Source organism: Bacillus rossius, chromosome 1 (genome assembly GCF_032445375.1).
Source record: "Bacillus rossius redtenbacheri isolate Brsri chromosome 1, Brsri_v3, whole genome shotgun sequence".
In the NCBI taxonomy this organism is placed as follows: Eukaryota; Metazoa; Arthropoda; class Insecta; order Phasmatodea; family Bacillidae; genus Bacillus; species Bacillus rossius.
The window spans coordinates 120,062,173-120,085,800 of record NC_086330.1 but is presented as its reverse complement, the minus strand read 5'-3'; the positions used below and the strand labels follow the sequence as shown (position 1 = coordinate 120,085,800).

The window sequence follows — 23,628 nt, the reverse complement described above, 5'->3', positions numbered from 1 at the left end:
CTTAGGTGTCCCACACGCTGTCACACTCCACGTGGTCACACATATTTAAAAGAATAAAAGAATATGTTACACACCTGATTTATTCGGCCAACTCCGATCATACACGTACACAATTAAACTGCATCAAACGCCCGCGGCACAAATCAGTTTAGCTGTAGTGACCATCCACGTGGTCACACCTAGACTTACGTATTAAGTTGAAAAAGACCGATACTGGTCGCAATGTAATTAGTTAAACAGTCCCCCGACTGAGAGGAGCTCCGAGGACTAAACAAAAAAGATTTGAAAAAGAATTAAAGTTAAACAGAATTACAAAGCGGTGATGACTAGCGGTGAGGTCCCCAGAGTGCTGAAGCGTCTGCTCTCGGTCGTTGATGGCGGAAGACTGGGCTGAGCTCAGGGCTCGGCTAGCCTAACATGGCGTCCTCCCGCCGAAACAATTGCCGTTTAAGATATTTCTGAATTCGTGCCACGGGAAACTAAAGTAACATGAAATGGATGCTTGAAAAATTACGTGACAATTACTGAAGATAAGAAAAAGATCATACAAATTACAATTATTAAGAAAGATATTTAAATATTGTCTGGCTTCTGCTTCCGTCGGGTTGCTTTGGGAATGTCCGGAAACGCCCTTGTATTTAATTACATAAATTTAAATAAAAGTACATAAAAACCCTCCCGGCCGATCTGCCGTCACGTTGCACGCGGGAAACAATAAAACAAATTACACAATTAAATTTAATTATGTTTTAGGGGTGCGGCGCACTGGCTCGACAGCGCCCTCTTGCCGGGCGAACAACACACGCACGCACACATATGCACGGGTAAGCGGGAGGTTTGAATGGAGGGTGGGTGGTGTTTGGGCAGTGGCATATCGGACTAAAAGGGGCCGCAGGCCCGGACGATGTCAATGTTCACAGCTTATTTGTCATTAGACAATACAAACATGTTTCTTTAGAGGTTACTCTTGAAAGAGCAACATATAATTGGCCATGTGAAAAAACACTCAACGCTCAAATCTAAGCCTGCAACGTTAAAAGTTTGACCCTGCGATTTATTAATGGTCATTGCAAAAGATATCTTTACCGGAAATTGTAGCCGTTCAAATTGGAACGGTAAATCCGATGGAATTAGGGGAATCAATACATCTTCTCCAGTACCAGTTATTTCTTGTAAAAAGTAAAGGATAACAAATGGTTATTGTGAGTTATCCCTAAGAGATAGACATATACCATCGCGGACTTTTTTGTAGACCTTTTTAAGGTGTACAATACTGTAGTACATTATTTTGATCTATCTCTTAGGGTTCAGCGAGCATTTGCAATGTAAGCGCAAACAAAAAGGGTTTATTTATGACATCACATTAGAAACCTCTAAAATTATCAGTGTTTCTATACTATATTATTCATGTATTATACATGTAAACCTTCCTCTTGAATCACTCTATCTATTAAAAAAACCGCATCAAAATCCGTTGCATAGTTTTAAAAATCTAAGCATACATAGGGACAGACAGACAGCGGGAAGCGACTTTGTTTTATACTATGTAGTGATTATATTGTAACTGCATTTTTATCAGTAAAAATGACACTGTTTTGGAATAATTAGTATCATGGAACATTTGTCATATTTGTTCAGTAATATAATATCTTTTTTAGTAATCATATTTCATAAAAAATGAAACAAAAAACAGCTAAATCTTCTGTTTTAAAAACGAAATTAGTTTGGAAATAAAACCATAAATTCTTGTCTCTAGTTATGAATGTTTCTATCGTAATTTTAGGCTAATGTTTATGGAAGTTTAAGTGCATGTTTTGTCTGAGTAAAATAATAATTGATGATATATTTTTTTTTATATCATGGCATTATATCATCATATTTAAAAATTACATGCTTCGTAATTGGTGGTGTAAACTTATGATCTGTTGTGGAATAGTAGAATGTGTACATTGAGTGTGGGGGTGAAGGACTGATGCTCTGTAGTACAACATGTAACAAGCGACTGAATAGACACATTACGTTACACGGCACAGTGGGGACTATGTGCGCAGATCATGACGGTGACTGTTGACGCTGTCGCTGAGCAACTCGACCTCACTCCCATCATAACCTCCGAGAGTTACGTGTCTACCGTGGCCAACTCGGTCGTGGTGACGGACACCGATGCTGGTAAGCCATCTGCGGTTGCTCACACTTTGTAGTAAAGTGCTTATAGCTCTATAAATAAGAATAATGTTAGTTTTTTAACACCACAAAACTAGTCGGTGTTTACTAGGCAAGCTGGACCGTCTTTAATTGGCCTTTTTACAATGTTTAAAGGTTAGCGGAAGATTGCCTACTATTTCTAAATGAAATAAATCTGGAATATTTGCTACATGAATAAGAGATGTTATGTTTTTTTGGACCAGTTTCACTTCTAAAACAGGAGATTCAGTGTTGAGTTTCTTGGCTTCTAGGCTGAAGCTACATCGAAGGTGAAGATTTTTACTGACGTATAGCCTGACCTTTCAGTAACCATCATCAGGGTATAGTTACCTAATGAGTAATGAGGTTCTTGGAAATTCCCTTGCCTCTAAATACTCTCGCCTGACAGTGGTGTGTTTTCTGATTGGCTGCAGCTCTGGGCCAGTCAGAGCTTTCCTTTCTTCTGGTTGGTTTCGTCCAATGGAGCTGATTGAACAAGCAACCAGCCAACCAGAAGAGAAGAGGCCGCTGATTAGCCAGCAGTCCCATCTAATCACAGAAGTCCAGCTCCGATTGTCCAAACCAACCAAGATAATGGCTGCAAAAGCCTGTGATTTTAATTTATGATTTCAGTTTTAAGGTTTTTAGTTTTATAAATTCCATTTAGTTTCAAAAATAATCTAATATTAAACAAATGTACCTACAATACTAAAATGTTTGATAGTACTTTCATCACCAAAATTATGTAATTTTGACTGTGATACATGCTGAATTTGTACAGTAAAATTATTTCTATGTTATATGGTGTATTGACATGCTTTTTGGTGTTATTTAGGTTTTATCACACTATGCCATAAAATATTGTTCCTACACATGAATGGTTATGCATCATACCATTAGTACATATTACAGTGTTTGTAGTTTGGTCAACTGTCTTTACTTCATTTGTAGTGATTTGATGAATGTGCTGGAGAAAGTTTAAAGGTGACGCGTGCCGACAGGAATGGCGACAGTGCAAGTAGCTCAGCCCCTGGTTCAAGGCGAGGTCAGCCAGTCGTCTAACGAAGGACAGGATGGCTTCTGGCACACCTCGGTTGGCAAGTTCTGCTTTGCCCTTCAAGACCTCCCGGAGCAGTTGCAGTTCATATACCACTTGCTGAAGGTAGGACGCTCTTACCACTTGCTAGTTTTATTATAGATTATTCTGTTTTACTTTTACAGTGATGCCTCATCAATAAAAACTTAAGAAATACTTTTAAACTTTTATTATCCGTTACTCGTTTAGTGTCAGTTTCTTTTATCTGTCATGGTATAAAAAAAATTTGTGATTATCAACAAAAAACTGACATCTTTAAAATTTTCCACCAATTACTTTTGCAACCTCATTTATAAAGCTGGAGGTGCATATATGTAGGGATAATATATTTTTAAAGGACTTTATTTTCAACTTGTACAAGACCGCAGTGTAATCACGTTAGTGTACATTTATATGTATATATATATATATATATATATATATATATATATATCTGTTATATCATATCATCAGTCACAGCCCTGGTCCGGACGGTGAAGATAAATCAAACCTTTACTGTACACAGAAGTTTCATTTTGTTTATGGTTTGCATGCATTTTATTAATTCCGATGTTAAATTAAAATGTTGCAAATTATTAATAATTTTGTAAGGGGTGAGGGTTGATTCGTACAAATTTTGTAATAAAATTATGATCCTTCAGGTTTGTATCAGATAGGTTTCACTTTAATCATAATGTTCATGAGGCATTGTACTCATTGTTAATATTTATATTTGAAAGGAGTGATTTTGATTTTAAAATTTGTGATATATAGTATTTCTACATGCATTTAGGATTTTTTTTAAACCATAACTCTCTGTAGAATAAATTTTTTTCAGATTAAGTTATGGTTTAGTCATTTATTTTAAGTATGGCTCTTTATTTTCAGATTTAATTTATCTGTAACTTTTTACACATTAATCCTTCTTCTACTAAAAATAACAAAATTCTTTCATTTCATCTACAGTTAAACAGGGCATTAGGTTTTTGCTTTCAAATATTTGAATCGTGTTTATAAAATTGTATATAAATAATAAATCCTATTGAAGTTTCTACACTAAAACTTGTCAAAATGTTTTATTCAAATATTTTCAGCTCTATGAAAATTTTATGTTTGAATTTATCATGTTAATGTTAATACATATGCTAAAGGTGTAAAATATGATACAACTTTTTTCTTGGAGTAAATCATGCACGTGATAATTCAAGTGACCATTACCTCATTCTCTTTAAGTACTACACAATCTTTTATGAAAGGTTTTAACATTAATAGGGTTGGATATGGAGTCTCTATAGAAACAGATACAAATATCACATGTGCTACAGTAATAGATCTTTAATCCGGTCATTCAGGACCATGGCCATGCCGGATAAGCGATTTTATCAGATTAACGAACATCATCATCATAAACTGTAGCCAAGCCAGCAAAGTAAGCTCACCGGACAAAAATTAGTCACCCTAGTTCTCACGCACTGATGGATCGTTAAGCCTGTACAGATGGCGCAGCAAACGAGTTCCGTGTTCAACCGCACGCACACTGCCTCTACATGAGCATAAGGCAGTAGCGATCAGTGAGACATTGATGTTTCAAGCGGACAGTGTACATATATCATACGGAGTGTCAAGTTGCTGGATTTATTGGTGTTTCGCAGCGGGCTGTTCAATGTGTCTACAAGCAGTGTTATACTACACATGGCCACGAAACACGTCAGAATTGTGGTTGGAAAAAGATCCTGATTGAGAGAGACTGGAGACATGTTTCATGGCTTGTGAATTGAAATTGCTTCGAAAACCCGACTGGAATTGCTGCAGTCATTGAATGAAGGTCTATCCCAACCTGTTAGCGAGAGAACATTGTGACAGGAACTGCATGCAATGAACATTTGGAGTCTGTCACCTCGCAAGAGGCCATTTCTCACACAGGCACATAAAGCTGCATGTATTCACTGGGCTATAAATCATCGAACAAGGACAGTATCTGTCTGGCGGAATGTAATGTGGTCTGACGAATCACATTTTTGCCTGTGTTCCAATGACGCACGTTGTCGAGTGCACCGAGAGCCAAATGAAGCATTTCATCCTGGATGTGTGCAAGGTCAGGTTCAAGCCAGATGTGGGTCTGAGATGTTTGGTGGGTGTTTTTCGTATCATGGATTGGACCCGCTCACAGCAGTGACCACTAACATTCTGGATGATCAGGTGTTGCCTTTGTCAACATCTGCATGATGAGTATACCCAGATTTTTCAAGATGACAACAGCAAAGTTCATCAGGCTGATGCATATGTGACTGGTTTTATGAACACTCCCCCACCCTATTACATCTCAACTGGCCTACAAAATCACTTGACTTGAATCCCATTGAAAATCTGTGGGACATGTTAGAACATCTGGTAAAACGCCAACATTAGCATCTCTGCAATTTGATGAAATTGCGTGATCAAATCCTCAGTGAGTGGCTTAATCTGGATGTGATGAACCTACACAACCTTGTGAACTTACTTCCTAGCCGAATCAGGTGGTTATAAGTCCAGAGGGAGAGTTACATGGTATCAAATGATTTTTATAATGATTTCTCCAAGGGTGGCTAATTTTTTTTCTGGTAAACTTAAAATGCTTCTATCTTCCTTTTTCCCTCCACCATTCCACTTTCTTCTCTCTTTTCCATTCTTCTCCTCTATCCTGACTCCTTTAACTCCCTGCTTTTCCCATCTTCTCTTTAGTCTTCCTAAAGGTCATCTTCCTGTGTACTTCCAACTCCATAATTTTCCTAGACAGCCTCTCTTTTCCTATACTCTGGACATGGCATACCATCTCATTCTTACTTCCGATTTCATTCAAGTCCTGTACTCCTGCTCTTGCTTGTTTTCATTTCTGGTCCTGTCTTGCCTTGTAACTGCCAACATACTCCTCATAAACTTCATTCCTATTACTCTGATCTTCCCAACATCTCTCTTATCTACAGTTTCTACCTCATGAGTGACTATGGGCACTTATAGTTTAAAAAGGAATTACCAAAGAAAAATTACTATAGTGCAGTGATTTAAGATGGTTTTATGGACATACACTCTTGCTGGTTACACTGTATGTCTTAAGAAACATTACTAATGAAAAAAAAAAGAAGATAAATATGCAAACACACAGAAGACAAACCATAATCAGTCAATGTCAAAAGTTAAAAAACACAGACTGCATAGAAAATTAAGTGTAATTAGTCATAAACATATTACAGCACAGTCGGATGACAATGACAAGACAATTTCAATAAAAACTGTAAAAAAGACAAAGAACGAACTTGGACAACACATTGACAAACAGACAAACCTAATGATGATGGTAAACAGATAATGTGAACAACACGATGACAGCACAGCAACACACAGGAGAATCCAGCAATGTAACAAAATAGATATTCTGGAGACCAAAATTTTGACAAAACACACACACAGTAGGCTTTCTAAGACAAAACAGTTGTTGCTGGAAGCCTACTGTGTTTGTGCTGTTATCGTTATGGTGTCCAGAATATCTGTCCATTGCTGGGATCGCCTGTGCATCTCTTTGTTGTCATTGTGTTGTCCACATTAGCTGTTCAGCATCATCATTGGGGGTTTGTTGCTGTGTTGTCCAAGGTCATTCTTCATCTTTATTTACTGTTATTATTGCAAGTGTCTCGTCGTTGTCAGCCCACTGTGTCTGTCTGTGCTGTAATATTTTTTGTGACTACGTAATTCCTTTTATGGTATTTTCTATCCTGGCTATGTTTTTTAACTTTTGACATTGGCTGATTTTGGCTTGTCTTCTGTTTGTTTGGATTTTCAACTTTTTTTATTATCCATTATTGAGGTTTCTCATAACATACAGTGTAACCAGCAATTACGTATGTCAAAATAAAAAATAAAAAATCTTAAATAAATCTTTTCCTTTGCAAGAACCATTCAAAGATCATAACAATGCAGTCATTGTTTAAATATGTTGTAATAGGCTGTTCTGTGGCCAAAAAAATAATTGAGTATTACTGTTAAAAAAAAGTCTCTGATAGGCCCTACTCGGAACTTATGCCCCCTAGGTGGACTTAACGACTTAATAAAAAAAAATAATATTTTTTTTTTATCCTCCAGAATTTTATTATAGTTACGTTGATGGAACTGATAGTACGCGATTACACTGGTACAACAAGTTAACAATAGTTTACTCTTTTGAAAAGCCTCTGGGAAATGCTCCGTCCTAAAAGTTTTATTAGATAGTTTTCTCCCACCTTATTGTCCGACGCGTCCGTTTAGTTTTCCTGCGAAGCGTTGCGGAACGTTGCGGCCGTTGCAGCTGATGGAGACGTCATCCTCTTGGTCACCCCAATCTGACCACCACCATGGATGGACGGCGCCAGCGCAGCCCAATCGGCAGCATCTCGTTCTACTACAATATTCATAGCCCGGGTCACTGAAGAGCCGGTCACCCCTTTGCAAGCTTCCTTGTCGAACGGTTACGTTTCTGCTGCCCGAGGGACCCTCGATTGCTGTCCCCTCTAAGTCTCTTAGCACTTCACTGTGTGCTCGCCGAGACTTCCAGCACGTCGCGTAACGTCTACCGCTTGACCACACGGTCTCTCTTCTGCCACCTTAACAGTCCTCGCCGCTCACCACCGCTAGTGGCGCTGCCATCACCAGTGGCCCTGCCATCACCTTGCGCATGCGCGACTACCAACCACCGTGTAACTTGAGCCCACCTGACGTCACAGCGGCGCGGCCGTTTAAAACGTAATAACCGTTTTATCCTCCCTCCACTTATAAAAAAAACTGCCTTTTTTTTTTTTTTTGAAGCCCCACAAATCGCACTCCCTACCTACCAGAGGCTTTTTTTTTTTTTACAAGTTGCACTCCCTACCTACCAGAGGCTTTTAAACTTTTGTTATCAATGGTTTTAATTACAATATTTTTGTAACTATTAGCTATGAAACTAATACAACTAACTCACACATATTCCTGACTTACATGATACAATCGTAATTACAAAAAGTATACAATTATTTACATATTGCTACTGTCCATCATTCTGGGCTACATAATGTTTTAGATGAGAAACATGAACTTTATTAACAATGGTATTGTCTTGTACCTCACCTAATTGGACAGTCACTGGAGTTAAAAACTTCAGGACTCGATAAGGTCCGACATATTTCGGCGCTAATTTCGACGTAAAATTCTGCGCTTTGTTACTCAGATAATGTGTCTCCACCAAAACCAAATCTCCTGTTTTTACCGTTACTTCTATACGACCTTGGTTATATCTTTCCCTAAGTCTTTCCCTATGCTTCCTCAACTTATCTAGGGCTATTTCCCAGTCTTGTTGACTGAATACTCGATTATCATCCTCACTTGTAACATAACTGTAACACCACGTGTTTATCAACGGATGGTACAAGCGCCTGCCAAAAAACATTTCAGCCGGTGTTACTCCTGTCGCCCCACTTTTAACATTATTAAAACATAATCCTATTTCATACAGACCACGATCCCAACGAGTATGTTCACGAGCGTGTGTTTGGTATGCCTTCAAGGCGTATTTCAGATCACGATTGGCCCTCTCCGCCACATTGGACTCGGGCCGGTACGCACTTATCTGAATAAACTTTACCCCCCAGTTTATCGCTAAACATTTCATTTGTTGTGACACAAAATACGTGGCGTTGTCGGTTACCATGTTTAACGGTGACCCGAATATTAGAAAAACTCTTTCCGTCAAAATACCTATTATATCCTGTGATCGCGTTTGACGCATCGGAAATAGTAATACAAACTTGGTACAGCTGTCAATAAGCAATAGAATATACTTAAATCCGGTTTTACTCCGCGGTAAAGGACCGAAAACATCCATATATACTCTTTCCCAGGGTTTTCTCGCCACTGACGCCTGATGTTTTCCTTGCGGTTTTTTATTTCTTGGTTTCGTTTTCTGACAAATATCGCATTCCTTCACCCATGCTTGTACCTCTTTATTCACCTCGGGCCAAAAAAATTCACGCTTAATCCGCTGCAAGGTTCGTTCTCGCCCTTGGTGAGCCCCGAAAAACGTGTCGTGATAATACTGAAATGCGAGCCTCCGCAATTCCCGCGGTAAAAACACTCCAAACTGGCCCCTTTTATCAATTTTCCCTATCAATCCGCTTCTAACTACATACTCTTTACTCCCTTCCTCGATTTTCTTTTTTATTTTCTCACACTCTGGGTCGTTCGTTTGCTTCGTCTTTAGATCTACAAAGATAGCCGGTACTTGATTTAAGATACATAATGTACCTCTATCGTAGTCCTTCTCGTCACTACTACTCGTGACGTCGTCCTCCGCGTCGGGGCGCTCCTCAGAAAACATACGCGACAAACAATCCGCGACCTTATTATCGGTACCTTTGATATGGCTGATTGTAAAATTAAAACGCATTAACCTCATCACCCACCGGCTAAGTCGTCCTAATGCCTTCTGTGATTTTAATAACCAAGTAAGTGCCTGATTATCCGTTTCTACTTGAAATTGTACCGGTTCTAAGTATTCACTGAATTTTTCCATGCCAAACACGCATGCCAAGCACTCTTTTTCATACATCGAATATTTCCTTTCGTTGGCATTTAGTAATCGGCTAGCATAAGCTACCGGTTTTAAAGCCCCTTCGACCCGCTGATTTAATACTGCACCTACCGCAATACCACTGGCATCAGTCTGTAAAACCAATTCTTTTTCAAAATCCGGTAGCGTCAGTACCGGCGGCGTGGTCAAAGCGCGTTTCAAAAATTTAAACGATTTTTCTTGTTCGTCTGCCCAGACGAAATCAATTCCTTTTCTTTTCAGCAAATTTAAAGCGTCAGTCTTATTTGCGTAGTCCGGAATGAACTTAGCATAGTACCCACACATCCCCAAAAATCTGCGAACGGCTTTTAAATTTGTTGGCCGGGGAAAATTTACGACCGCGGCTACCTTATCGGGATCTAATCTTAACTGACCTTCTGATATGATAAATCCTAGAAATTTCGTGTGTTCCTGAGCCCACGTTACTTTATTTGGGTTTACCGTTAAACCCGCCGCGCTCAATGCTTTCAATACCTTTTCAATGTGCTCCTTATGTTCTTCCCAATCTTTGCTGAATATACAGACATCATCAATATAATTAAAAACAAACTCATACTGATATTTACCTAACACCTGCTCTAGTACTCGTGATAGCGCCTGTACACCATTATTACATCCGAACGGCACGCGGCACCAGCTATAGTGCCCCCACGGCGTAACAAAGGATAAGGGTTCTCTCGAGTCCGGATGTAACTCGATTTGGAGGAACGCTTGGTTTAAATCTAATATAGTAAAATACTTCGCTTTTCCGAGCTGTAATAACGCCATATCCACACTCGGGGCCGGAAAGGGGTCTGCGCATAACTTCAAGTTTACCTTCCTCAAATCCGTAACTAAGCGATACGCCGATGGTTTCCCTTTGCCTTTCGGCACCAAAAATACCGGACTAGCATATTTACTGTTTGACTTTACAATTACTCCTTCATCCAACATTTTTGCGATTATCGCACGAAACGGCTTGACCTTGGCAGCAGCCACCTTATACGGTAAACAAACAACTGGCTCGGCGTCCTTAAGATGAAAACGATACGGTAAAACCGTACAATGTCCCAGTTTGTCAGTCAAAACATCGGCATATTTTTCTTGAAAATATTCAATCATGTCCTTTCTTTCTTTATTCTCCGCAACCCGGTACAATTGTTTCTCTCCTTTACTTATTTCTAGGTCGACCTCCTGCCCTTTTTTGTTACTAAATCCGAAACGCAGTTTACCTCGACGAAAATCAACTATCGCCTGTGTATGAGACAAAAAATCTATCCCTAAAATTACAGGATAATTTATATCATCGAGTACATAGCACTCGTATTTCCAGGTAAACTCGTCCATTCTAATAGGTACCCGTACGACGCATTCTGACAACAAAAACCCCCCGTTAGCTGTGGTGAATTTCACTTGTGGTATTTTCTTCACCTTTATAACCCCAATTTCATTTTCCCGGAGTAACTGATTACAACATTTTTTTCCTATCAATGTACTGGAAGATCCCGTATCCACCAGACAATGCACGGGGATTTTTCCAATCATAATAGGCACGGTAATAGAACTAAGCGGTTTCTGCTTACGTAATGGTTCCGGTCCCTTTTGTACCTCAAACTTTTTCAAAAAACAGTTTCCTCGTCGGTGCCCTTTGTTACCGCACTCCCAACACTCGGTCCCATTTTCGCCTATATTCTCTGACGTCGTCGTCGTGCAGTCAGCACGTAAATGATTATTGGACCCGCATTCCCAACATTTTTTTTTTATACATTTGTTTTCGTTTCCGGTAGTTTGCGTTCTTTGTTCCTCATGACTACTATCGTGACTCCCCTCCCTTTCTACGGCCTGTAAAGTCTGTTTCTTTTCCTCTGAATATTTCCCTTTTGTCTTACACTCCAACTTCAGGTGACCTAATTTCCCGCAATTCCAACACTCAATTTTAGTGTGGTCGCGTCTCCCCGCAACAGCTACGTCCCGTTTTCGGGGCCTATCATCTTTACTACGGTAATAACATTGCGAGTCGGTGTGATTAACTCGCCGACAAATACTACACGGTTGTCTGGTTTTTTCCATGCCTGCTGCTACCGTAGACGGCATAAATAACTTAGCGCTATCCAATTTCTCCATCTCCTTTACTTCCGCTAGCTGTAGCAAACTCGCTAACGTAGCCGGACGTGTCGCGCCTATAAAATACCTCACGTATTCCTCACGAAAGTTATTCATTATAATCGCTGTCAATTTCTCTTCCTCATCAGGCATACCGAGAATTTCGACATGACGTATTATGTCAGTGACATAATCTGGCAAATTTTCCCCCTCTTTCTGTGTTCGCTCCAAATACCGTAGCCGTATTTTCGTTAATGACCAACTGGAACAAACTTTACTCAAACATACCTTAAATAATTTATCAGCGGTCCAGACTTCTAACGTGGCTTCCGCAAAAATTTCCCTGAATTTTTCCGGAACCTTCGCGATCATTCCACCATACCACATGTCGCGAGTGCCTATACCTAATTTTAACATTTTATTCAGCTCAATTAAGAAACGAATAACATGATCTATTTCCAAACTTTTTAAATCAGGTATTTTATCAATTAAAGTCGTGACTCTACTTTGTACCTTTAAACCAATCGGAATGAACTCTCCCACGCTGCCTGCCGTCCCCGGATCTTTATCGCCATCCCGGCGAATGAGCTCTCGCACCTTGACCCTTAATGCCTCAATGCCTTCATCGGGGTTATGCTCCACGCCCGCCTCGCTCAGCATCGCGATCAGCGACGCTTTACTGAGCTTCTGAGCCCAAGAAGTGGCGGAGAACATTATGATTACGATTATTACTACACACGCTAGTGCCACACTCGTAACCAAGGTCCCATAAAAAGGTCGATTACTTCTTACCCTGTTGAGACACGTGGCACCTAACCGGTTTAACCGCCCCATTCAGCTCCACCTCCGCTCTGAAGGAGCAGAGTGGCGCACCTACGTTATGCCCCCTAGGTGGACTTAACGACTTAATAAAAAAAAATAATATTTTTTTTTATCCTCCAGAATTTTATTATAGTTACGTTGATGGAACTGATAGTACGCGATTACACTGGTACAACAAGTTAACAATAGTTTACTCTTTTGAAAAGCCTCTGGGAAATGCTCCGTCCTAAAAGTTTTATTAGATAGTTTTCTCCCACCTTATTGTCCGACGCGTCCGTTTAGTTTTCCTGCGAAGCGTTGCGGAACGTTGCGGCCGTTGCAGCTGATGGAGACGTCATCCTCTTGGTCACCCCAATCTGACCACCACCATGGATGGACGGCGCCAGCGCAGCCCAATCGGCAGCATCTCGTTCTACTACAATATTCATAGCCCGGGTCACTGAAGAGCCGGTCACCCCTTTGCAAGCTTCCTTGTCGAACGGTTACGTTTCTGCTGCCCGAGGGACCCTCGATTGCTGTCCCCTCTAAGTCTCTTAGCACTTCACTGTGTGCTCGCCGAGACTTCCAGCACGTCGCGTAACGTCTACCGCTTGACCACACGGTCTCTCTTCTGCCACCTTAACAGTCCTCGCCGCTCACCACCGCTAGTGGCGCTGCCATCACCAGTGGCCCTGCCATCACCTTGCGCATGCGCGACTACCAACCACCGTGTAACTTGAGCCCACCTGACGTCACAGCGGCGCGGCCGTTTAAAACGTAATAACCGTTTTAAACTGCTCTTCAAAAATCATAAAATAAACACTCTGTGAACTAAAGAAGTGAGCAGTCTAGGGGTGTTATTCGGCGGTCAAGGTCAACCCAGTCCCGAGCAGCTCACTCAGTCCTGGATTACCGAATGTGTGAACCAAAGAATACCAGATTAAAGAGTGCTGACTGTATTACGTTATTAATGGAATTGACTGCTGTTGTCTATCATGTTACAGGAAATGGTGGAAGCAGATGATCCAGAAATACTTTACCATATGCTACAATCCCTTAATGTGCTGTGTTTGTACGGGGACACATTAGCTAGTGCTGCAAAAGAACAGAGAGGGTTTCTCATCTGGTGTCAAGAGAATCTTCTCATCAAGAAGTTAGTGTTGTTGACCATATTTTTCACCTAAGAATTAAACAGCATAGCCTACATGATTCATGTTAATTGATTGGTTAAATGTCCTCATGTTGACCTGCTAGATAGCTTGTTTATCAAGCTGACAAGACATTGGAGTATTAATTCTGCTGTTTTTTGCTCTTTTCTCTCTATGGTCTTCTTCCTGCTGTGGTAATATTCATAGTTGTCCTATTAACCTATAACTTTGTAAAACATGCAATTTAGCAGATGACGTAGAGATAGGTAATCTGCTCATGGGCTTCGATGGAAGCTTACCTGAAAGCAGAATTCTCTGCTTAGTATTATGACTCTTGAGGCAGTGTTTATTTTCAGCTTGGTTTGTGGTATATTTGAAAGACTGGTAAAAGTTAAAGTAAGGCAGTGATCAGAGGTGTGAGGCAAGGAACTCTTTAAAATTATAGAAGGCTCTGTATCATTTGGGTATTTATTTGTGGTATTGTCCCGCCTCGTCAGTATCACCTGATGACTGAGGGGAACGAGTGGATCTTTTGGTTCCAGAAGGTAAAACAATGATTTCGTCCAGACATTAGTTTCTCGGTTTTTGTTTTACTTTTGGTTATTTGTAATTATATAATATAGAGCTAGATAATGTAAGTGAATTAACTGAAAACATATACAACATGGAATTAAGATCACATTAATACAAGAATGGGCCAGCCCTTATTAGAGAATTAACATAAGTTGATTAACAATATTTAATTAAAGTTCGTAACAATAAATATATTAAATTATCGTAGTGAGGTTCTTGATTTCAGATTGAAAAAACGTCGTGGTTGGATGTTAGTCCGAAAAAGGTTTAAAAAAAATTGAAAGGCTGGCGTTTTGGAGATTTTTGGATGTAGTGGGACAGCTGACGAGACGTCAGAGGGCCTGGGTCATCCTCCCCGTGTAGACTGATCTGGTGCTTAGAAAAGTACCCAGGTCTGGTAGTTGGTGCCTGGTCCGGTACTTCTACCCTGTCTGTGAACAGAGCCAAACACATATGTTTAGGACTGATTCACAGACAGTAGATGGAATAGGCAGAAAATGCCTTCTAGTTATGATGACAAGTGGGGAGTGATGTCTTCCAGGGTCTGCCCGATCGTTGAGCAGGCGAGCGCAACGCGGACAATCCATGGTTCTAAAAAAAAAAAAATCTACAATGACTTATACATCACTACTTTAGCTAGATTCATGTGGACTGACTAACGCCTAAACACTACTATGGTGGGAAACATCCCTTGTCTAATCTGATCACATCTTAAGAGAAAAACACGGCGAGGCGTCCCGATGATGTCTGGTTCGATGCAGTCAGTCCTGAATCGCGGCACGCAGTGAGCTTGGGGTGGCCGAGACTCGTGATTAAAAGCGTCGTTAACGAAGGAAAGGTGGGGTGGCTTCGGCTCTCGAACCGAAAGGTTCCGAACATTACCGAGGTGCTTGTCGAAGAAGGCAGACTTCGATATCTCGAAGTTGGTGGTACTGCTCGATGTCAGTGCGACCTACTGAGGTATGGCTGAACTGAGTAGAGATTGTCTCGCACGCAGAGCAGCTGGTAGCAGCATTGGGCTTATGGGGAGGACTGAGCCAGCGCTCTGGTGGCCTGGGAGAAGCCAGAGGGCAGGCGTTCCGCGGGCATTCAAACTCGCAGGGGAAGGATTCGCAGAACTACCGCTAGGTGGCATAAGTATGTACTTCATGTACTACTGTCGTGGCCTTGGAAAGAGGCCAAGCCTGGCCGGGGTTAGCGGCCGGTCAAAGACCCGGGGCGGTGTTCCCAGGAAAACTTGGAGTAGTGGGGGTGTGGTGCTGCTGATGAAAGTGGGAACGGCGGTCTACAGTACCCGGAAGCATGTCATGCCAAGAAGTGCTCGCATCAGGCGAGGTCTAGGAACTGGCCGGTCCTGAGAGCTTGCAGGGCCTAGCAGTTCTCATCACGAATCAGGGGCGAATTACAGGAGACGTCTGTGTGCCAAGGCGGGAATAAAATGATCGCCCTGCTGGGTCATTGAATGGTAGGGCTGGGAAAACTTGGGGAGACAAGTCTTGACAAAGGTTGGATGGGAGTGTACAGGAGGAGGAACAAATTTAAGTTCTTGCAGCAAAGGAATGACTGGTGACATTAATTAAGTTAAAAAAAATTCAAATTTAAAATTGTGCCGAAAATACTAGTTGGCGGCACAGTATGTAATTTGAGACATACATTCCCTTTCCGTTTAAGGAGTTCAAATGATTTTGCATTTTTCAGTTAGAACAGTTATCCTTCACTATAGGTATAGTGCATAATTCAACTGAATATATGTGTTTGATAGTTTCCCCTGTGAAATTGTTTGTTTAGTGTAGAATTCATATTTAATAAGGTTTAACAACTGGAAAATAACCATTAGTTTCTCTTTTACAGTGTGATAAAATCAATTGGTATTTGCTCTCTGCCTTAAAGAACTAAAACTGACAATAATATTTTATTGAACTTAAAAAAATTGCTGTAATGTAAAAACTGCTTAGCTATATATGACTGCTATTGGTTCCCTTTTCTCCTTTATAAGCATGTGATTTAGTTTTTACCAGCAAAGGTTTTTTTTTAAGAGCGGTTTTTTAAATACACCTATCCCTCACTTAGCACGGCTTCAGATTGTGCGAATTCATTTAGCGCAATTTTAATTTTACTGCCCCAATCTCAAATAGCACGTCTGTAAACTTCAGTTAGCACAAAATCTCGGCAGGCAAAAAAAAAAAATTGAGCACGATGCCACGAAGTTTGTTTCAACTTCTGTGAACATGTGCTGTGTGATACGTTTAGCCAAACAAGGAGGGGGGAAGAGAATCACGCGCAGGTCTGTCTACGCTATCGGATGTTGTACAAACATCAGCTGTGGCAAGTTAAATTGCGGCTATGGAGTGTAAAGGACCAAATGTTTTTTACGTCCGTGCGTATACCACTGTGCCGTACCATTGTCGCCTGGCCACAAACCGGGCTGTGAACTCAGTTTAGCCAGTGGCAGGGAATTCACTCAAAAAAATGCACCATCTGCCTATTCAGCTGTCGGTAACTGTACGTGCTTGATCACTCATAATGCATATTGTTCAAGTATTTGAGATAAAACTAGAAGTATTACAGAGCGCAGATTGTCATGAAGACCACACTTATGTTGGTCGCACTTTAGTTTTAAGCAAGTCAACTGTGCACACAATCGTACAAAATAAGGACTCTTACCAAATGTTTATATCAGTCTGATCCTGTTTGTAATAGCGGGAATATATTTGACATTAAATACCGGAACAATAATGAACAGATGATTCACGTGGAAAAGGTTGTTAAATGAATTTTGCAATAAAATAAAATTCGCTTGACAGGATTGGTGTGAACCAGGTGGTGATATGCGAATAAGCACTTTAATTTTTGAAAAATTAAATTATAATTATCCCGACAGTAATATCGGTTTCACTGTCAGTAAAGGATAGTTAGGAAAAGTACGCGACATGAGTTGAAGGTCACGCCCAGGCGGGCAAGTCAGCAAGCCGACTGATGATAAAGTACATAACCAGGTATCTCCCATTACGCAGTGTCGTATTTGTCATACAAAGTGCGATGAGAGGCATATAAAGATAAATGGTGTGACATATTTATAGTTGAGTGTTATTCAACACATTTATATTATGTAAAATCAATTCCTGCACAATTTTGGAACACATTAAATAAATTAGCATTGCTATTTATGGAAACTAATGTTTTAGAATACGGGATTTCGAATAAAATGAGCATTTTAGGAACGAATTAGTCGTGCTAAGTAAGGGATAGGTGTAAACACTATTGAATGTGGACTGCATGAGTTTTTTTTAAAAATGTGGTTTCATTTCAAAAATAAAATTTTTATGCTATTACTTTGTACAATAGTTAAGTTTTTCGATCTAGCAACTGTTGTAATCAAACTGATTGAAGCATGTCTTGTTAAGGCACTAGTGGGCTTGCTGGAGGAGTTGTATAATTGGTTGTTCTGACTTGGAGTGACGGCTGGTGCATTGGTGGTGTTGGCAGCCTGTGGGAGCTGTGCGACGCAGAGCACTCGCACATATGTCAGGTGTGCGTGCCCCTGCTGTTGCACTGCATCACACTCAGCTCCGGCTCCGACATGTTCTGGAAGGTCGTGCAGGACGAGTTCCACAGCACCGACTGGCGCGACCGCTTCGTCGCAGGTGTCGTGCCTAGTAGCCACTTGGGCCACACTTAAAAACCAACGCGAGAAAATCATGGTCGTTTGTAAAGCATGAAAGTAGCAACACATTTCCAACCCTCAACTAAAAGTTTTAAAACGGTACAAATCAAATTTCTACCCGAAGCTTCTTTTGATAATTCATAGTTATCAGGAAAACAAAGGATATTTTAAATTATTTGATTTAAGTGTTATTTTCTTTCATTGTGTTAAAGTTTAACAAGTATAAACATTGTGGGCTTTTATGCTCAAAATATTTCTAAAAAAATTTTCTTTGAGTATGACATTTAGAAATGCAAGCCAAAATGCAAGAAAGTTGGAAGTGGAACAATATTGTCATTTCATTTTTGCAACTTGTGTAGTTAAAACTGGTACTCTAAAATGTGAAATGTGGTTGCTCAACATGTTGCTCCTTGAGTTCTTGCATTCTTGTGGTATTTCATTGTTTATGTATTAGGCCTTACTGTAACACCATTAGGTTGTAGACAAAAGGATACATAAATGTGTAGAAATTACAGGAGGATATAATATCTTATGCTTATTCTTCTCTCTCTCTCTCTCTCTCTCGCTCTCTCTCGCTCTCTCTCTCGCTCTCTCTCGCTCTCTCTCGCTCTCTCTCGCTCTCTCTCGCTCTCTCTCGCTCTCTCTCGCTCTCTCTCGCTCTCTCTCGCTCTCTCTCGCTCTCTCTCTCGCTCTCTCTCTCGCTCTCTCTCTCGCTCTCTCTCTCGCTCTCTCTCTCGCTCTCTCTCTCGCTCTCTCTCTCGCTCTCTCTCTCGCTCTCTCTCTCGCTCTCTCTCGCTCTCTCTCGCTCTCTCTCGCTCTCTCTCGCTCTCTCTCGCTCTCTCTCGCTCTCTCTCGCTCTCTCTCGCTCTCTCTCGCTCTCTCTCGCTCTCTCTCGCTCTCTCTCGCTCTCTCTCGCGCTCTCTCGCTCTCTCTCGCTCTCTCTCGCTCTCTCTCGCTCTCTCTCGCTCTCTCTCGCTCTCTCTCGCTCTCTCTCGCTCTCTCTCGCTCTCTCTCTCTCGCTCTCTCTCGCTCTCTCTCGCTCACTCTCTCTCGCTCTCTCTCGCTCGCTCTCTCTCGCTCTCTCTCATTTTTAAGTGTCGTCACACCCAATCTGTATATTTTTTCCTCTATTTATAGATTTCTTTGGTTTATTATTTAAATTTTAAATTAAATTCAGGGGTATGGATCTATCGTCCCTACTGCCCCTCCTTTGGAGTTGCTCTTAAATTGAAAGGGGACTGAGGATATTTATCAGGATATCTCTCTTCCCTCCCTCCCCATGCCCTTTCTAAAACTAGGTCCATGTAACATAGATCTCTTTGCTTTGGAAGTTGCCCTGAAATTACTGTGCAATCTCCGAAATGAAATCTTGGCTACATCCCTGAGTCAGTACATAAGCCTAGTATTCATCTTTATTGTTTTTTACATTTGATGTGATTCTTCATTATCTGAGCTCTTTTTTATCTGCTATATTGTTGTTAAGTAATGTATTGTTAATTTCTAATTCATCTTTATAACATGTCAAAACAAGGATGACTCATAAAAAAAGGTGGGTTGTCTGTAAAGTCAGTTTATGGACGATAATTTTACGTTATTACGTCATAAGAAAACATTGATGAAAAATTGCATATTTTTTAATTTTCAAATATTATTTACAGTTTTCGCAAATTTAATTTAAATTATTTGTTTAAATATAATTACGAAAAATTAGTTAAAAAGCCTGCCTTAACCTGTTTGATATTATAGAAGATTTTCTCGTACGATGGTTGGCCGGTTCTTGCACGCTCGGCTCAGGCGGAACGTGACAATGAGTCATGCTTTTTTGTGGGTGCAGCCGGCATTCATTGATTTATAAGACGTTATCACGTCAAACTGTGAGCGAGTCTTTCAGTACTTTCCAGTGATGTGTAAACATATAACCTCAGTAATGAGTAAACTCATGTGTTATGTTGTTCATGTTGCAAATAAATTTATAAAACAACACACTGACACCAAATTTAAAGTAGAATTCTTTAAAACTGAGCATGATAATTGAACTGATAAATAAAATAGATAAATAGTTGTTTTTAAAAAACCAAAAATTTCTATATACCCTGTGTGGTATGTCCTCAAATGTTTACGAATGTGGTGATATATGGGTTTATGTTGCTAAACGAGGGTCCGTCATCTTTGTGACAGATTTCCGTTCATCAACTTCCGTTCCATTTTCACGAAATTACTCTTACCAAATGCTGTATATAGAGAGCTAAGATGTTTACACATCAAAGAATCATTCTAAGAAGTAGCTTTAACCCTGCAGAGCGTAAATATGCGTGCTCGTGTTGTGTGGAGCGCTGACTTGTTTATGGACTATCTGTAGTTGAGAGGGTGACGGTGATCGCTCGGTTCATGGACTCCACTCCGCTCCGGAGCAGCCACACGCTGCAAGCAGCGCTAGCCACTGCTTTCTGCTACCTCATCTGCAGCATGGACGACATGGATGTGCTGGTCGCCCAGAGAGCCACGCTCTACCTGGGGACCATACATGATTCTGCCATCAAGGTAAGTTAGAACAATCCAGTCAAAAACAAGATGGTGTTCAATTAGAAATATAGGTACCTTAAGGCCCTCACCTACCTGGGCATACATACAGTGTGAGGAGCTTCAGAAGAAACCACGTGATTTGAAAACTGCTCAAGATATCAGAGTGGTTTATCTAAGAATGCACTCAGGGTGGATGAATAGTTGTGTGTCTGTATTCTTTTAAAACTGTTTTTTTTTTAGTAGAGTGGAAAGGCCTAAAACATGTGTTTTCAGAGTAATTTTTAGGCATGAAATGCCAGTTAAGATTTCTGGAAGCACTTAAAGGTCCTTGCATTACACCTTTACCTTCATTTCTCAGCCATCTAATGTTATGGTCACCGATAAAATTTCATAGTTGCGTTATGCACGCTGAGAAGACTGTGCGCCAGTTCAGAGCCTTGTGTTTGGAGGCGATACCGCGCTAGAGAGACGAGCTAACATTGCCCTTATCATCCCACCTCACTAACACAAATACGCACCTGTTAATGGTGTATTAAGTATATTTATTTGAGAGTTCATGCCCAGCTTTGTTCCGTTTGCAAGACTTGGTAATCGTAAGGAACAATACTAACTAATGGCCTTCACTACATTAGAATCTTCTATTCCAGCATTTACTGCATGAGCCTTAGCTTAGATATCTAGAATTGCAAAAGCTAACCAATTAAATACAGACATTTTTCCTCAGATTTTTTTAGCACAATACTACCATGTTTACCTGCAGAAGAGTCGCCCCTGCGTATGGTTTGCAGTTATAATTTGGGTCATAAAAATAGAACTTTTTTTTTGCGTAACGGTTGCCGTCAAGTAAGAGTCCCACTAGGGGGCTGTCACTAGATAGGGCCTACAATGTGCTTATTGTACACTAATTATTTCTTCTATACAAACATCAGAATTTCATTCACATTCAAAACTGAATTATAAATAATTTTTAATAATGTGACTTGTGAATGATCTGTGATTTTACTTTGTTAATAGAATTATTTTTACTCGTACAGCATTTTAGTGTTGAGGAAACCACTTACCAAATGTTTTTAAATAAAGATGTGAATCAACAAATGTTTCACCGTCAGGTTGGAGACATGGTTTTGTTTAAATTGCGCTCATTAAAATATCATTGTGTTTTTCTTATGCCTGTCTAGTGTATATATTAAAAATAATAAATAGGAATCATAACTATTTAATAATGTGTAGCACCTAAATTAAAGCAATAACGAGACCTCGGTAAATTTTTGTATTTAAATACCAATATGTATTTTAATTTTGTGTAACCATTTGTGTTTGAATGTATCAGCTGACTCTTGATGACATTAGTTAGTGGTACATTCCTATTTGCGTATTTGCATTGATTGTTGCTACCAATTCAAATAAAGCTAAATTATGTGTATTGCATTAGATGGGCATTAATGTAATTTAATATCACGATTTTACGAGCCAAAGATGGTTATATTGTGAAACAACTAGGTTAACCTAACATTGTTTTAGACCACCAAAGAACACCACCCTCCATCTCTAATAAAATCTTATAATCCTTAATTTTTATGTCATTAGATATCAAGACAATAAAATACAAATTAGTCAATATTTAATCAAAAGTATAAATATATTATAGGACAATAGATCCTGAACTCCTGAACCCAATGATTGCCAAGGGACCCTAGATCCTGATACAGTTTGGGACAAAACTAAATTTTGTTGGTTTTATGATTTGTTGTGTGCCACCAACTAGTATTTTTGGCACAGTTTTAAAATTGAATTTTTTTAAAAATTAAATGTCACCAGTCATTCCTTTGCTGCAAGAACTTCAACTTGTTCCTTCTCCTGTCCACTCCCATTCAACCTTTGTCAGACCTGTCTCCCCAATTTTTCCTAGCCCTAGATCCGATTTTTGCTTAGTCTTTTGCCAATCAGACTCAGTATCATTTTTATCTCCGCCTTGGCGCATGAACGTCGCCTGTAATTCTCCTCCGTTCCGTGACGATAACTGCTATGACTTGCAAGCTCTTAGGACAGGCCACTTCCAAGACCTCGCCTGATGCGAGCACTTCTTGACATGATCGCGACTCATCTTCGCCAACCTTCAGTCACACCGCCGGGCTCAGAAGAGCCACTTTCCCACTGTCATCAGCAGTCCCCACACCCCTCACCTCTCCAAGTTTTCTTGGGAACACTGGCCCAGAGCGATGACCGGCCACTAACCCCGGTCAGGGTCGACTTCTCCCCAAGGCCACCACACTAGTCCCATATGTAAATGCTTATGCCACCTAGCGGTAGTTTTGCGAATCACTTCCCCTGGGAGTTTGAACGCCCGCTGAAAGCCTGCCCTCTGGTGTCTCCCGCAGTAACCAGTACCCCGTAGTTCCTTCCCCGGACACCAGAGCGCTGGCCTAGTCCGCTCCATAACCCTCCATGCTGCTAGCTGTCGCCTCATGCGAGTCGACCTCTACTCGGTTCAGCCACACCTTAGTAGGTCGCGCTAACATCGGGCAGTACCACCAACTTCGAGATATTGAAGTCTGTCTTTCTCGACAAGCACCTATGTAATCTTTGGAACCTTTCGGTCCGAAAGCCGAAGTCCCCCCTCCCCCAGTGGCGAGGCGTGGGTTGATTGCATGTGTAAGCAATGCATTAAACCATTTTAACTTAAATTACTAAATCATTACGAACTTACTACTAGGAGACAGTTCAGAAAACTAACATGCCTAAAGAATAGAGAATTCAGTTTTAGTAAAAAGTTTATAATTTTTATTTACTAATTTATCATGAGTGGATGTAAATCCCTGCCTTAGTAGATGTAAACTCACCCTTAGATTTGATGAGCCTGGTACTGGTGGTGACTCGCTCCGCCAAGATGGACGACGCTCATGAACTTAATTCTCTGCGTCATGAAAGGAAAGCTATGCACCAATGTTTTTAGTTCTAAAAATAC

General features: G+C 40.5%; 1 protein-coding gene across 1 annotated transcript in view; it reads left to right on the top strand.

Moving 5' to 3' along the window:
- The window catches only part of LOC134543264 (protein unc-79 homolog), a 250,667-nt gene that overhangs the window by 61,266 nt on the left and 165,773 nt on the right, over positions 1–23,628 (top strand). The window contains exons 17-21 of the mRNA XM_063388179.1: positions 2,052–2,169; positions 3,186–3,346; positions 13,760–13,908; positions 17,963–18,120; positions 20,500–20,681. Coding sequence (XP_063244249.1) covers positions 2,052–2,169; positions 3,186–3,346; positions 13,760–13,908; positions 17,963–18,120; positions 20,500–20,681 — 768 coding nt within the window. The remainder of the gene's footprint in view (positions 1–2,051; positions 2,170–3,185; positions 3,347–13,759; positions 13,909–17,962; positions 18,121–20,499; positions 20,682–23,628) is intronic.